Source organism: Molossus molossus, unplaced genomic scaffold, assembly GCF_014108415.1.
Source record: "Molossus molossus isolate mMolMol1 unplaced genomic scaffold, mMolMol1.p scaffold_m16_p_18, whole genome shotgun sequence".
In the NCBI taxonomy this organism is placed as follows: Eukaryota; Metazoa; Chordata; class Mammalia; order Chiroptera; family Molossidae; genus Molossus; species Molossus molossus.
The window spans coordinates 840,118-853,404 of NW_023425353.1; the positions used below are offsets into that span (position 1 = coordinate 840,118).

At 43.0% G+C, this 13,287-nt stretch overlaps 1 protein-coding gene across 2 annotated transcripts in view; it reads left to right on the forward strand.

The window, feature by feature from the left end:
• SHQ1 (SHQ1, H/ACA ribonucleoprotein assembly factor) overlaps positions 1–13,287 on the forward strand; it is a 123,887-nt gene that overhangs the window by 95,344 nt on the left and 15,256 nt on the right. The window contains exon 11 of one of the 2 annotated variants that reach the window (XM_036267349.1): positions 7,875–7,971. The exons of the other annotated variant lie outside the window; for it this stretch is intronic. Within the exon in view, the coding sequence (XP_036123242.1) occupies positions 7,875–7,971 (97 nt within the window). The remainder of the gene's footprint in view (positions 1–7,874; positions 7,972–13,287) is intronic. 2 annotated transcript variants of the gene reach the window in all.

Here is a 13,287-nt window from a genome sequence, read left to right on the forward strand (position 1 = left end):
AGGAGAAAGAGAGCAACTCGGAGCAGGAAGCCTGGGTTTGTGGCTGGCACAGCTGGATGGGTGAGGGGACCTCATTTGGAAAAATGATTCTCAGGCTCTTGTCTTTTGTTAGAGAAATTCTTCTGTCTACATAACTTAGTTTCTTCTGGGTCATTTATACGTTAGTTTATAATTCTGGGTAATGGTTAGTTTTCTTTCTATCCCTCGTTACTGTTTTATTATCTAAAGGAAATACCGGGCTTAGTTATCTATTGAAGATTGCCTTTAGTCTCCCTTTTTTGTATGTTTATAGAGTTTAGTTATTTTCTTATGAAATACAGGATTATATAAAAATATATATGTACAGTGTAAGGGACAGTAATAAACTGAACATACATGTACCCACACCCAATCTTAAGAAAAACAGCAGCAGTGGTTTCCTAGAACACTCCCCACCACACACACCCACAGCAACAACCCTCAGCTCTGTGCGACCACTCGGTGCCCTGCTGTTCCTTACGGTGTCTTCGTCCATGCATGCCCCAAGTGTGGTTTTCTTTTCCTGCTTCTGAACTTTCTGCAAATAGAATCATACTGCGTGTATTTTTCTGTTGCTGCTTTGGCATAATATTATTTTAAATGTATCCTTGATGACACAGAGGTGTGTCTGCTGTGTACTATCTGAATATACTGCAGTTTGTGTGTCTGTTCTGTAGATTGTATGGTTGACAAATGGTTTCCAGTTTGGTTATTAGGAAAATACCATTGTGAACATCTCTGTCTATGTTTCATGGTGCACTTGTAGGCAACTCTTTGAGTAAGTGCTCCAGACGTAGGAATGGGGTTGCTGGGGACTGGCGGGGGGATTTGCTGAAGGCGAGACTTGATGGGTGATGCCCAACTGTTTCCCACTAAGTTTACCAACTTATTCCTTCCAGCAGTGTGTGAGGATTTCCCTGGTTCAGCCTTCACGCCAACACGTATTCAAATTTTAAGATTTGATTATTTGCAAGGGTAGGAAAGTGTAATTTTCACTTTCATTTTCTTGATAACTAATGAAGCTGAGCATCTCTTCATGTATTTATGAGCCATTCATGTTCCCTCTTCTCTGAAACACCTGTTTTTTCCATTGCCTATTTTTTTTTAGGGATGTCTTTTTTTCTTTTTGATTTTTAGGATTTTTCTGGTACTCTGGATACCAATCCTTTATTGGTTAAATGTTGCAAACATTCTTTCCCAGTTTGCCCTTTATCTTTTGGTCTTTTGTAATGTCTTCATAAACAGGAGTTTTAATTTTAATGCTTTAGAATTTGTCAATATGTTTATGGGATGTGTTTTATATTTCTTCTTTAAGGAAGATTTTTGGGGGGATGTCATAAAGATATTCTCATATAGTATCTTCTAAAAAAATTTTGTGTGTGTGTTAAGCATCTAAAGTCTTTAGTCCACCTGGAACTGATTTTTGTGTATTTTATGAGATAGGAGAACCAGTTTTATTTTTTCCCATATGTTGAACATTATCCCAGCTGTATTTATTAAATAGTCCATCCTTTCCCCATGCAGCTGCCGTGCTCATCATGTCCCACATCGAGTTTGCATATATGCATGGATCTGTTCAGTTCCACCGATCTACTTGTCTGCCATGTACCAGTGCCATACTCTGTAATTACTGTAGCTTTTATCTAAAATCAATCTGTCAAGTTCCATAGCAGACATTCTGATTAGAATTGCTTTGAATCTGTTTATTGATCAATTTGGGGAGACTAACACGTTTAGTCTCTTTCCAGTAACATGGTATAACCCTATTTAGGTTTTCTTTAATGTCTTTCAATAAAAATATATAACATTTTCCATTAAAATGTTGTACATTTTTTGTTAGATTTATTGTTTTGTGTTTCTATTGTGAATAGTATTTTACAAAACTATTTTCAAGCTACATGTTTAAGGTATGTAGAAATGTCATTCACTTTTTTATATTGATTTTTGTATCCAGCTACCTTACTACAACTCTATTATGAAGTCTTATGTATAAATTCTCTCCAGTTTTCTATATAGGCAATAGCAATGCAAATAAAAACAGTTTGGTTTCTCCTTTTCTAATCGTTGCATCCTTTATTTCTTCTTTTTCTTCTTTATTTTGTTGTTCTGGCTAGACCTTTCAATACCATGCTGAATAGATATGGAGGTATTGTAGTTCTCCCTTGCTCTTTATCTTTAGAATGCTTTCAACAGTTCACCATTAAATGTGATGTTTGCTACAGGCCTTTGTAGATGGCCTTATCTAATCAAGAAAGCTTTTCATTATTCTTAGTTTGCAAAGAGTTTTTATCCCAAATTGTTGTTGAATTTTATTGCATATGTTTCTTCATCTTTTGAGATGATTTTAAGGGTTTTCTCCTTTAATCTATTAACGTAATAAATGGCATTTATAAAATTCTAACTTAAGTTAGACCTTGTATTCCTGGGATAAATCCATCTTGATTATGATATATGATATAAATATGCTGAATTTGGTTTGGGGTGTGTGTATGTGTGTGTGTGTGTGTGTGTGTGTGTGTGTGTGTGTGTTTATCACATGCTCCAAGAGGGAGATTCAGAGACAGAGGAAGGAAGGGAAGGAGGAAGGGACTGAATGGAAGGAGGCTGACCTATGGTTTTGCACTGTTGTACCGTCCTTTTCTAGATTTGCTACCAAGGAGTGCTAGTTTGATAGAATGAGTTGGGGGTGGGGTGGGGATTGCCTTTTCTATACCCTGAAATCATTTATGTAAAATTGAATTGCCCTCATTCTTCATCTCATCAGTAAAATTCACCAAAAACACCATCTTTTCTCTGTGATAAGATATTTAAACTATTCATTCAAAATTTTCAGTTGTTATCGGACTGTTCTAGTTATTTATTTCCCCTTGAGTCAGTTTTGTTAGGTTATGTTTCTCTAGAAATTGGTTTATTTCATGTAAATTTTCTAACTTTTCTGCCATAAAGGTATGCTTATTTCCTCTTATCTGTTTTTGTCTGTACAGCATATATAATGTCTTATTTCTTATATTTGTGCTTTTTGTTTATTAAAATTTTTTTTACTGATTTTAGAGACAGAGGAAGGGAGAGGGAGAGGGAGAGAGAGAGTGTGAACATCGAGAGAGAATATCAATTGGCCGCCTCCTGCATGCCCCCCACTGGGGATTTGGTCCACAACCTGGGCATGTGCTCTGACCGGGAGTTGAACCAGTGACCTCTTGGTGCATGGGTCAACGTTCAATCCACTGAGCCACACCTGCCAGGCTGTTTTTGCTTTTTTTATTGTAATATCTTTGGTACTGATTTCTGACTGAATTTCTATCAGAGAATTTGTTAGATTAATTTCATGCCTAGCATGCAGTCATTTTCTTAAATTTTAAAACTTGAAAGTAATGTGTATTCTTTAATTGTTAGCTGCTGTGTTGTATCTCTTTCCATTAGATTAAACTTGCCAGTTAGACTATTTAAATTTTTTATACGCCTACTGACTTGACTGTTTCATGTATCAGTTTTTAGATTCAAAGAGGTGTGTGAAAATCACTAAGATGTTAGTGATCTTGATTCTCTTCTTATACACCTGTAATCGATTTTTACTTTATATTTTGAGGCATATCATTTGCTGTTTTTGTTTATAATTGTTATATTTTCCTGACAAATTGCAGTGTTTACTATGTAGTGTCCTTCTTTATCACTAGTAATGTGGGGTTTTTTTTGCCTTACAGTCTACTTTGTCTGACAGTAGTATAGAGATCCTAGCTTCCTTATGGTCAGCATTTGCCTGGTGTATCTTCTTTTCATCCCTGGAGGAGTTAAAGCATGTGAACATTGCTTCAAGAAACTTGGTGGCTGGTTTCATATTAAAGATAACTATAAAGTCATTTCTTGTATGTGGAACATGTGATATAAAGTGGAGATGAATCAGTAATTTGGGAAATAGTTATTCAGATATTTTGGGGGGTTTAGGTCTTACTGTTAGGCAGGTTGACATGTCCGGGTTCCCCGATTCAAGTGTGTCTGTTCTTGAGTCCGGCTGATTAATCACCGATCCTTTTAATCTTCCTGTATAACCTTTTTCATTTAAATTTCTCTTTGTGGTCTCACTGCCGTTCAGTATTTTCCCAGATCCTGCCGGAGTGCCCTCTCTGTTTTCATTGCCACCAGAGCTCAGTCTCCCTCTTGTTTCTTCCTGTGGTACCATCTGATCCTTCTGAAATGCCGTGTGGATCATGGCTGTCCTGCTCAAAAGTTCTTGAGGGTTTCCCCTTGCCAACAGGGTAGAAACCTGATCGCCTCGCTGGGTTCAAGACCCTCTTCACCTTTCCTCGTCTTGTACACTGTATCCCTGCTCCTGCTCACTGAGCACCCTCCCTCTCTCCTGCCAAACACACATACTCACCATTTCCCAAATTTTCCATTAACATCAGCTTTTCATTGCCTCTATGCATTGCATTTTCTCTACCAAAAATGTTTTATTTTGCCTGAAGCTTTCTCTAATGACCCCAATAAAGTCATTTCTCCATAATAAAGCTGAAAGCCAACACTGGCATCAGTTTTCTTGGTGGGGATCATCTGTAAAGTCAGTCACAGAATGCAAATGTCTGGCAAACTCTTCTCCTTTGCAAGTCTTACTTTGTAGACATGCCCTGTGCACTGTCAGCACCACATGTCCGCTGACCCTTGTCATGAGGTCCCATGCCTAAAAATTGGCTCATGAACCAGGGGACCTAGTCTACTCAGAAGCACCTTACATTGTTTAAAAGTTTCTTAAATTGGATTGAAATCTACTTTCTTCACATTCGTTTCAGTTTTGAATCCACAGGATAAGTCCATTCTCTCTTCACATACCTGTTTAGAACCATCTAGGTCGTTGCTGTTACGTTCTTTCCAAGTCTTCCAGATCAACCTGTTCTGCCTCTAGATTATTCTTGTAGGTTCGAAATGTCCCATTCTTTGCCTTTTCCTCCTGGTCTCTTTGGCAAAGTGTGGTTTATCAGTGCCTTCTGTCTCCCCTCTCCCCTTTTTTGATCAGCACCCTTTTAATATATTCTTCAGATTAAATATAATGCACCAGGTTTGTCCAGAAAAAGACGGGCTGTTGCTTTCAGCTTTGGGTGGACATGACTGTGTTCATGTAGTCAGGAGCGCATCTTAGTACGTTGGAAACCTCGACACACTTCTTATTCTTTGTTTGCCATTAGCCAAACCCTGGAAATCTTTGTCTCAGTGGTTGAACTATAATTTTCCTTCTCTGTCAGCTGTTGAATAACTTTGTGTTTGTCCCTGCTAACTTTCACCGTCTTGGATCCCATTCACCTGTCGTAGTCTTGTTGGAACTGGAGTATGTCATCCCAGCCATTTCCTGATCTTTTCATTTTTGAAATGTTGTTTGAAAACTTGACTCCTGAAATCAATCAGTAATTGTTTTTGGAGCACTTTCTGTATGTCAAGCACAAGGCAAGCATGGGGAACTGAGGAATTATGTAAGGCTTCTGCCCTTAAAGAATTAGAACAAATACTGTGTTTTCACCAAAGACGGTAAAGAAAATGTTAAATGAGGAAGTTTTATGTCAGAACTTCGTACTCCTCCAGTAGATACCTTCCTTCAGGTTATAGTCTTTCTTACCTGGAAGTCAAATGTGAGTGCAGAGAGCTTTATAACCATGTACTCCATTTGCTATATTTTGCTCATAATAAGCCACAGAAGATTGTCATCTGTCTTCTCAAAACCCAGGCACAGTCTTGGCACATAGCTTCCAGACTCAGGCCAAATCCCAGTGGAATAGCATCGGTTTCATGAACTCAGACCACCTTTTGGGGATAACCACTTCATCTCTTAACTGTCATTTGTGGATTTTAAGTTCGTGGTTTGTGGTTTCATCACTTTCCTTCTGTGCCTTTTTGGAAATTAAGCCTAATACATGTGCCTCATCTTCTGTGTGGATGTTGGAGGCTAGAAACATTGTTCTTATTTCCTCTCTAGTTATTTTTTCTGTGATAAGCAAAATTCCTTTTCTTTTAATATCAATTTATGTCTGTTTTTGCCTTCCATAATAATAGTTATAATCTTATGATACTTTATGGGCATTTTTTGCTTTTTTTCATCACTCTCAGTTGAACAAACTGTCAGCCCTTGGTCAAACTGATAAAGAAGCAAACTACTTCTTCGAACTTCTAAGATATCATCTGGCCCAAGCCTCTGATTATTCTGTCACCTTGAGCTATTGTTTACAAAGTCAGATCCTGTTTTTGATTTGAGAAAGTTGAGGTCAGAAAGTTGCCTCTTGCCATTAGAAATGTGGAGAGACCATAGTGTGTCACGGTTAGCAGTATGGGAGCTGACAAGTCATTTAAGCTCTCTGCTGCAACTGTTCGTAAAATGGGGAGATCTGGAAAGTTAAATGAGCTAACAGTGTGCTGAGAGCATGTTGACTAGAGTAAGCAGGCAGTAAATGGCTTGCAGACAGCAGCGCTCCAGGGATGCAGTGCTGGCTTAACAATAACATCGGCTGCGTTAGGCAGTCGGTCCACAATAATGATAGTTTACTGCATGTCACGCATTGTGCTATGTGCTTCACGTTAAGCATCTCTCCTGATCTCACAGGCTCCCTGTGAATCTGGATTATGTCCCTGTGTTATTAAAGCCTCAGGTTACAAATACGGAAGATCAGAGAGATAAGTAACCCAGACCTGTTTGTCTTTAGAGCCTGAGCTCTTAGTTCCCTTGCTGTGGTCATCAGTCCCTGTCATTTTCCATACACGTTATGCCCCACCCCCATTAACACTACGCGTTCCGTTGATGCAGTTCCAGCATGGTTTTTATCATTGAGCATTTAGTCTGGTTGGTGAGATTAGATATAAAGATGGCAGAATTAGAGGACTCTGGAGTGAACCCCTGCTTTGTTGCCAGTGATACAGTCATAAGAAAGATAATGATTCAGAGAAGGGGGAACTTGGGGTGGTCTACATGGCTTAGTGCAGTAGGTATCCTGAACTTGAAGCTAAGGATGGGTAGGACATGACCAGGCACAGAAGGAAGGGACAGAGATGTGAGCAGAGACACGGCTGGGGGCAGATCCCACACGTCAGGACAGCTGTGCCGGCAGTGGGAGCAGTGAGAAGCTGGCCATGCTGGTGAGGCAGGTCTATGCCGGGTGCATAGGCTGGGTTAGAGAATTGCAGAGAGGAGCTCAGGCTACAGAGTGTAAAAGCTGCAAGCTAGTGTCCCTTGAGTCACATTTGACTCTCATGAGTTTTTTAAAACTTTGAATTGTCAGCACTTAGAATTTGGAAGATTTTATGTAAAAATGTGGAATTACAGCTGCTTTTGAAATAAGGGAAATTCTGGCAGTTGCTGGGCCCACATCCCCACATGGTAACAGTTGGCTAGAGCTGAGACCAGCTGTCTCCATCATACAGGACGAGTGCCTCCCACTCTGTCCCAGACCCTCTCCTGCCCTCCACCAGACTCAGCCTGCATGGCTCCTGAGGGCAGCAGGGTTTGTGACCTTGGCCTGATGGGTAAGACGACATCCTCACTTACTTCCTGCCAAACTGCAGGCTCCATGCCAGCAGGAGCCATGCTCTGTGCGTGCACCGCTTTGCTGCCAGGGCGCCAAGTGCCCACAAGCACCGGCCTTGGTGCCCGGTGGCTGCAGCGACTGCACTCTGTGGAATCCGTTTCCAAAGCTGCCGCGGCCGCTAGAATGCTCAGGAGAACAGACTGATGAGGCGCACTCTCTTTTTAAGGCAAAATGTGGATGACCTTAAGCAGGAAATAGTCTGCTGATAAAGTGGAGAAGTCTTCTGTGTCGAGGTTAAAACTGCTGGTCATACATTGTTCTGTTTCCAGCTCCACCACCTGCTGTTTTCTTCTCCAGACACACACTAAGCAGTAGGAATGGGGAAGGCACATCCCTCCGCCTCAGCAGCACAGCACTGACAGAGATCACCGCGGAGCTCAGGACCTGCTGCCTGGTAAAGCCCCGCTGCTTTAACTGGGGATATGGTCTTTCTTCCTGGCTGCTGATGGCAGCTCTCTGCCACGGTTTAGCCTGTGTTCTTGTTCTGTGTATTAATTTCCTTTCTTCTGCACTTGGTACTCTCTCACACTCCTTCTGAATGCACCTTGTCATCGAGACCTCGGAAAGAAGAAAGCCAAACTGCTTCTCCCCTCAGGCTTCGGCTCGGGCTCTGGAAGACCACAGCCACCCGAGGCCGCGGTGCTTGCAGCAGGGTCAGGACCTGTGTAATGTTTGTCTCTGCTGATTTGTGTTTGGGAGCAAGGGAATCACTGCTGCTGCCTTTTTAAGCAGGTGGGACTGCACTGTGGTCAGCGCTGCTTTGCTCCTGCGCATAGCAGTTTCTGCTTTTAATAAACGGCTTGTTGTGGGGCTGGGTGTGTCTTCATGGAGTGAGGTAGCTCCCAGAAAAAACCCACCCAGGCAGACACCTCGACAAGGGATGGAAGGAGAACAGCACTTACATCCCTCCTCCAGTGGGGAAAGCGATTTGATAACATCCAGTTCTGGTGGGAACAGGAAATGCCGTTTAGCCCATGAGGTGGTTCTCAGCAGCATCTAACCGGGGTTAAGTTGTTCTGTCCCTGGATGCCGTCAGATACTTTCTGAGTGGTTTCAACAGGTAGTGATTTGGGTCTAAGACACTTTGACAACTCCTCAGTTTTAGTTATAGAGAAGTTTTTGCTTGTATGTCTGGATGATAAAGTGAATATAGGCAAAGAGATGTCCAACAAATTAGTCCTAATTTTTAAGAGTCACAGTTACTACCTTAAAATGTGGAATAAATTGTGATGCTCGTCCTAATAAAACTATCCTAGAAAACTTAATTTGCATAAATGTTTTGGCAGGGATTAGACTTCACAACACAAGAAAGATCTTTCGATTGTTTCACTGGCAAGTGTCCTTCTCCAGTGTCTTGTTTCATATAGTTAATTAACTCTCTGATCACCCAGAGTGTGCCCTGTTTCATTGTGAACCAGCACATGTCAGAAGCTCTGGCCTTTGTTGGGGTTAACCCTCTGAGCACTGGTGAAATGTGGGGAGTCAGTCACATGAGCCTGCTTAGCTGACGTGGCCTAGAGAAGGGTCGGACGGGCTCATGCAGGTGAGAGCAATCCTGCGCTGTCCGGTCTGATCCAGTGCGGAGTATTTGTGCTCAAGATTGGGGCCAGTCCTGTGGTTTTAGCTACCTCTATGCCTCGTCTTTGTCACAGAAAATTAAGGCTTTAGATTAGAGCTGAGTGGTCTAATTTTGTATTCATAGTCACATAAGGCTTTTTTTTTTTTTTTTAATCTTCACCCGAGGATATTTTTCCATTTGTTTTCAGAGTGGGAGGGGGAGAGAGAGAGAGAGAGAGAGAAACATTCATGTGAGAGAGAGAGAGACATCAATTGGTTGCCTCCCTCATGACCCCCCAAGCCTGGGGACTGAACCACAACCAGGGTACATGCCCTTGACCAGAATCAAACCCATGACTCTTTGGTCTGCGGGCCGACCCTTTAACTGCTGAATCAAACTGGCCAGGGCATAAGGCTATTTTAATTTAAATTAAATAAAATTTAAGATTTAGTTTTTCGGTCATGCTGATGACAGTTCAAGTACTCAATAGCCACATGTGGTCAGTGGCTGCTGCGTTGGACAGCACAGACAGGGAATGTGTCCGTGGTGGTGGAGCTCTGCAGGACGGCCTGGACTCGGCATCGGGCTTCCAGTCTGCAGTTGCAGGCTTCAGCAAAGTGTCTTGCTCAGTCCTAAAGGAAGAATTCATTTCGCTTTTCACACCTCCCGCCGCCACCCTATCAGGGACTTGCATGTGCAGAAATCTTTACTCCTTGTTTCCCTAGTGACTGCATGTGAGGCCTTCCTGTGGCATCTTTTACCATTGGTTCCTCAGGAGAGATGAGTTAGTTGTAGAATACTTTCAGCAGCTCTCAAATACTTTCATCTCATTTATATTTACAACATAACATTCTGCCAAGCTAAACCTCTGGGTCTTCCTTTTCAGAAAGAAGGTAACCAGTTGTCCTTTTCCGTGAACATGAGACAACGTAGGTTAGGTATCAGGCTCAGGTGGATGGGGGTACAAGAAGTAGCTGTCTGGGCACAGATGCACAGTCTGGACATCAGAATAGCTGCGTGGGGATTGACAACCAGGTGTGCTGAGGATGGGGGGCAGGGGCGGGAGTGCTGGACTTGGCTTGACGGACAGGGGATCAGTCCAGGAGGCAGAAATGAAATGAAACAGGTAGAAAGCAAGGATAAAGTAGGTCCCAAAGTTTAGGATATTTACATATATTTTACTTTAGTCCTTATGTCACATTTCAGTGAGGCCTTCCTGAAACATTCATGAAAGCGGAATACAGACCCTCAGCTCTGTGTTTTCCCATAGCACTTCTGCCATCTGGCGTACTCTGTTTACTGAGTCTTTGTTTATTGTCTGCCTTTTCCTCCACAAGAGTGTAAGTTCCGTGAGCACAAGGATTCTTATCGTTTTGTCATTAGATGTTCTGATAGACCAGTGCTTTTCACTTTAGTTGAAATAGTGGAGAGCATAAGCAAACATTAAGAAAATTGGCCTTAGGGGGTGGGGACGGGAGTGGGGAGGGGGTTGTCAATGGGGGAAAGGAGAGACATCTGTAATACTTTCAACAATAAAGATAAATTTTTTTAAAAAGAAAATTGGCCTTTCCCGATTTGGATTCTCCATAGTTGAACACTTGTAGGCACCGTTGGCAAGTCTGACCTTGCATTCCAAGGCTCCCTCGGGCTGTTGTCAAGCACTCCCAGCCTCAGTGGCTTTCACACTGGTCCCTACATGCCAGAGGGCGCTTGTGCCCAGTAAGGTGCCCTGTGTGTGCGCTGAGCACCCGGCACAACTAGTCCCATCAGTGCCCGGATTGTGGTTAGGAGAGCTCTGTTCTTGGCTTGTGGAGAAGCTGTCAATGCCTGACACACTCTGAAGGCTCACCGTGCTTCTAAAAAGTTACTGTCCTGGAAGATGTAATGAGGGAAAGAATAAAGGAGGACTACTCGAAATTATGAACATTTGGGGATTTGAGTTCAGATAGTCAAGGTCTCTCATAAGTAGATAGTCTTTTGTGAATCTCTGTTCCTGCCACAGTCCAAGGCAGAGGACTCAGTGCTGTGGGACACAGCACTCTACCAGGGCTGAGCCGGGCCCTCGCCTCGCCCTCTGCTGCACAGACGGCTGACAGCTCCTCCCCTGGACAGCTCTTCATGGGCCTTAAGAAAGTTTCCATTTGAATTACTCTGTTTATAGGGAGCCTGCTCTACCCTCTCCTCCTTCTCCCAACCATTCCAACCTGAAGTGGCTGCCTATCCTCTGTGGTCTCATGGCCAGTACTGAATTCCAGTCAGTTCTTGTCCCTTACAGTAGTTGTGGTCTATAAAGGTCTTGCAAACACTAAATTAGCCAACTCTGAATCATTGCTCCTAGGGAAACGTAGGTTTGGTTCCTGTAAGCCTGTAGTCACAACATTTCCGTCAAACCATCAATACATGTCCTGTTTTATTAGGATGTCTGTTGAAAGACCTTATTTAATATATATATTGTGGCTTGACTGACAGTGAATTAATAGCCAACAGCATTATAACTCGTGCCTGAACAAAGCTTCCCTAACACACATTTTCTGCACACATTCTAGCCTCTGCACTGAAGAGCATTAGACAGCAATTCAGCGCAGAGCTTGGAAGCCATTTTGAACAGTGAAATCATCAGCAAAAACCCTGCAGATGCAGAAACCATGGCCCTGAGTGGACCATGAAAGGACACACACATTTTACAGTGGGAACTGAAACAGGAGGGCAGTGTCATCTTGTCAGACTTAGCTGGGAGCACTCACATTGGTTGACTAAAAATGTTTGCTGTTCTGTGCGTGTATGTGAATGACCACAAAAATTATTAGTATTGATTTTGAGTTTACAAATAAAGTTTGGCAAGTAGACGAATTCACAAATAATGAGAATCAACTGTACTGTATAGACAGACTGAACATTGGTATATGGACCAGCACAGTAGGGCAGAAAAGAAAAAATAATTGTTTTTCTCCCCTCAAAGAATTTGCTATTTGAAATTTCAATCTGAGCAGAATTAGAACTTTGGTGGACTTCTTGCATTCCTTTTAAGGTATGAAATGGTTTTCTTGTCAAACTTCATGGGGGAGAAGACGGACTCCTCAGAGCCCAAGGCTGGACAAGCCTGGCACACCCTACATTGGTCCTTCTCACAAACCGACTTCACTGTGGCATTGCGATCTGTGTCCTTGCTGACCACACCCCGAGATGATCTGTCCTTCAGAGCAGACTGTGGTTTCTAGTCACCCTTGCGTACACCAAATCCAGCACATAGTAGATGGTCAATAAATAATTGTCAGAAGACTGACCTTGGACCTGGGTGCTTGACCTGTACAGCAGCAGGTCAGTCTAATTGTGTCTGGTTCTGGTCCATAGCCTCTTGCCCACAATTCTAAATCCAGAGAGTTTTAAAAGCAGAAGTTTTAGAGCAGTTGGCAACAGAACCCGACTGATCTGAACTCACCTGGTGACATTTCCAGTCTTTACTTATCCCACGGGAGTGGCTAACCATACATTTTGCTTACAGAAATATTAGTGTATCGGTGTGTTGGATTACAGGTTGCTACTGGGGATGTTAGGTAATATATGGTAATAATAATATATATTCAGAAAACGCAGTATCGCATCCTCCTACAACCACATCAGAGTTACAACTAAACTACAGAACAACCATCATTCAGAACCGACTGACATCAAGCTGAATGGAAGTCCTACAACTATAGAATTAAAGCAGCAGCCACATGGAGACCGGTAGGAGGGCGGAGGTGGACAGGCTGGTCCCACACCCACATGTGGCGGATAAAAATCAGGAGGACACCTCGGCTGGGAAGGTCCTCCCTGAGGACTGAGGAGTCCCCCTCCCACACCAGGCTCCCAGCTCAGGGTTCCAGTACCAGGAAGAGACGTCCCCATCACTTCTGGCTGGAAAACCAGTGGGAACTGAGGCTCAGGGAGGCTGAGGTGGCTGGAGCCCCAGGCAGCTCCTTAAAGGGCCCACGCACGGACTTATCAGACTTTCTTCCTCTGAACTTGGAGGGGAGGCAGCTTGAGGGGCGCCAGAGACATACAGGGAAGAACTGAGCTGTTTGGCACTGGAGCGAGGGCTGGAGAGGGGGCTTTCTCCGGGACAAACGTGCTGTCAGAGGCCTTTGTTCCTTTGGTGAGCCCTTCCTTGCG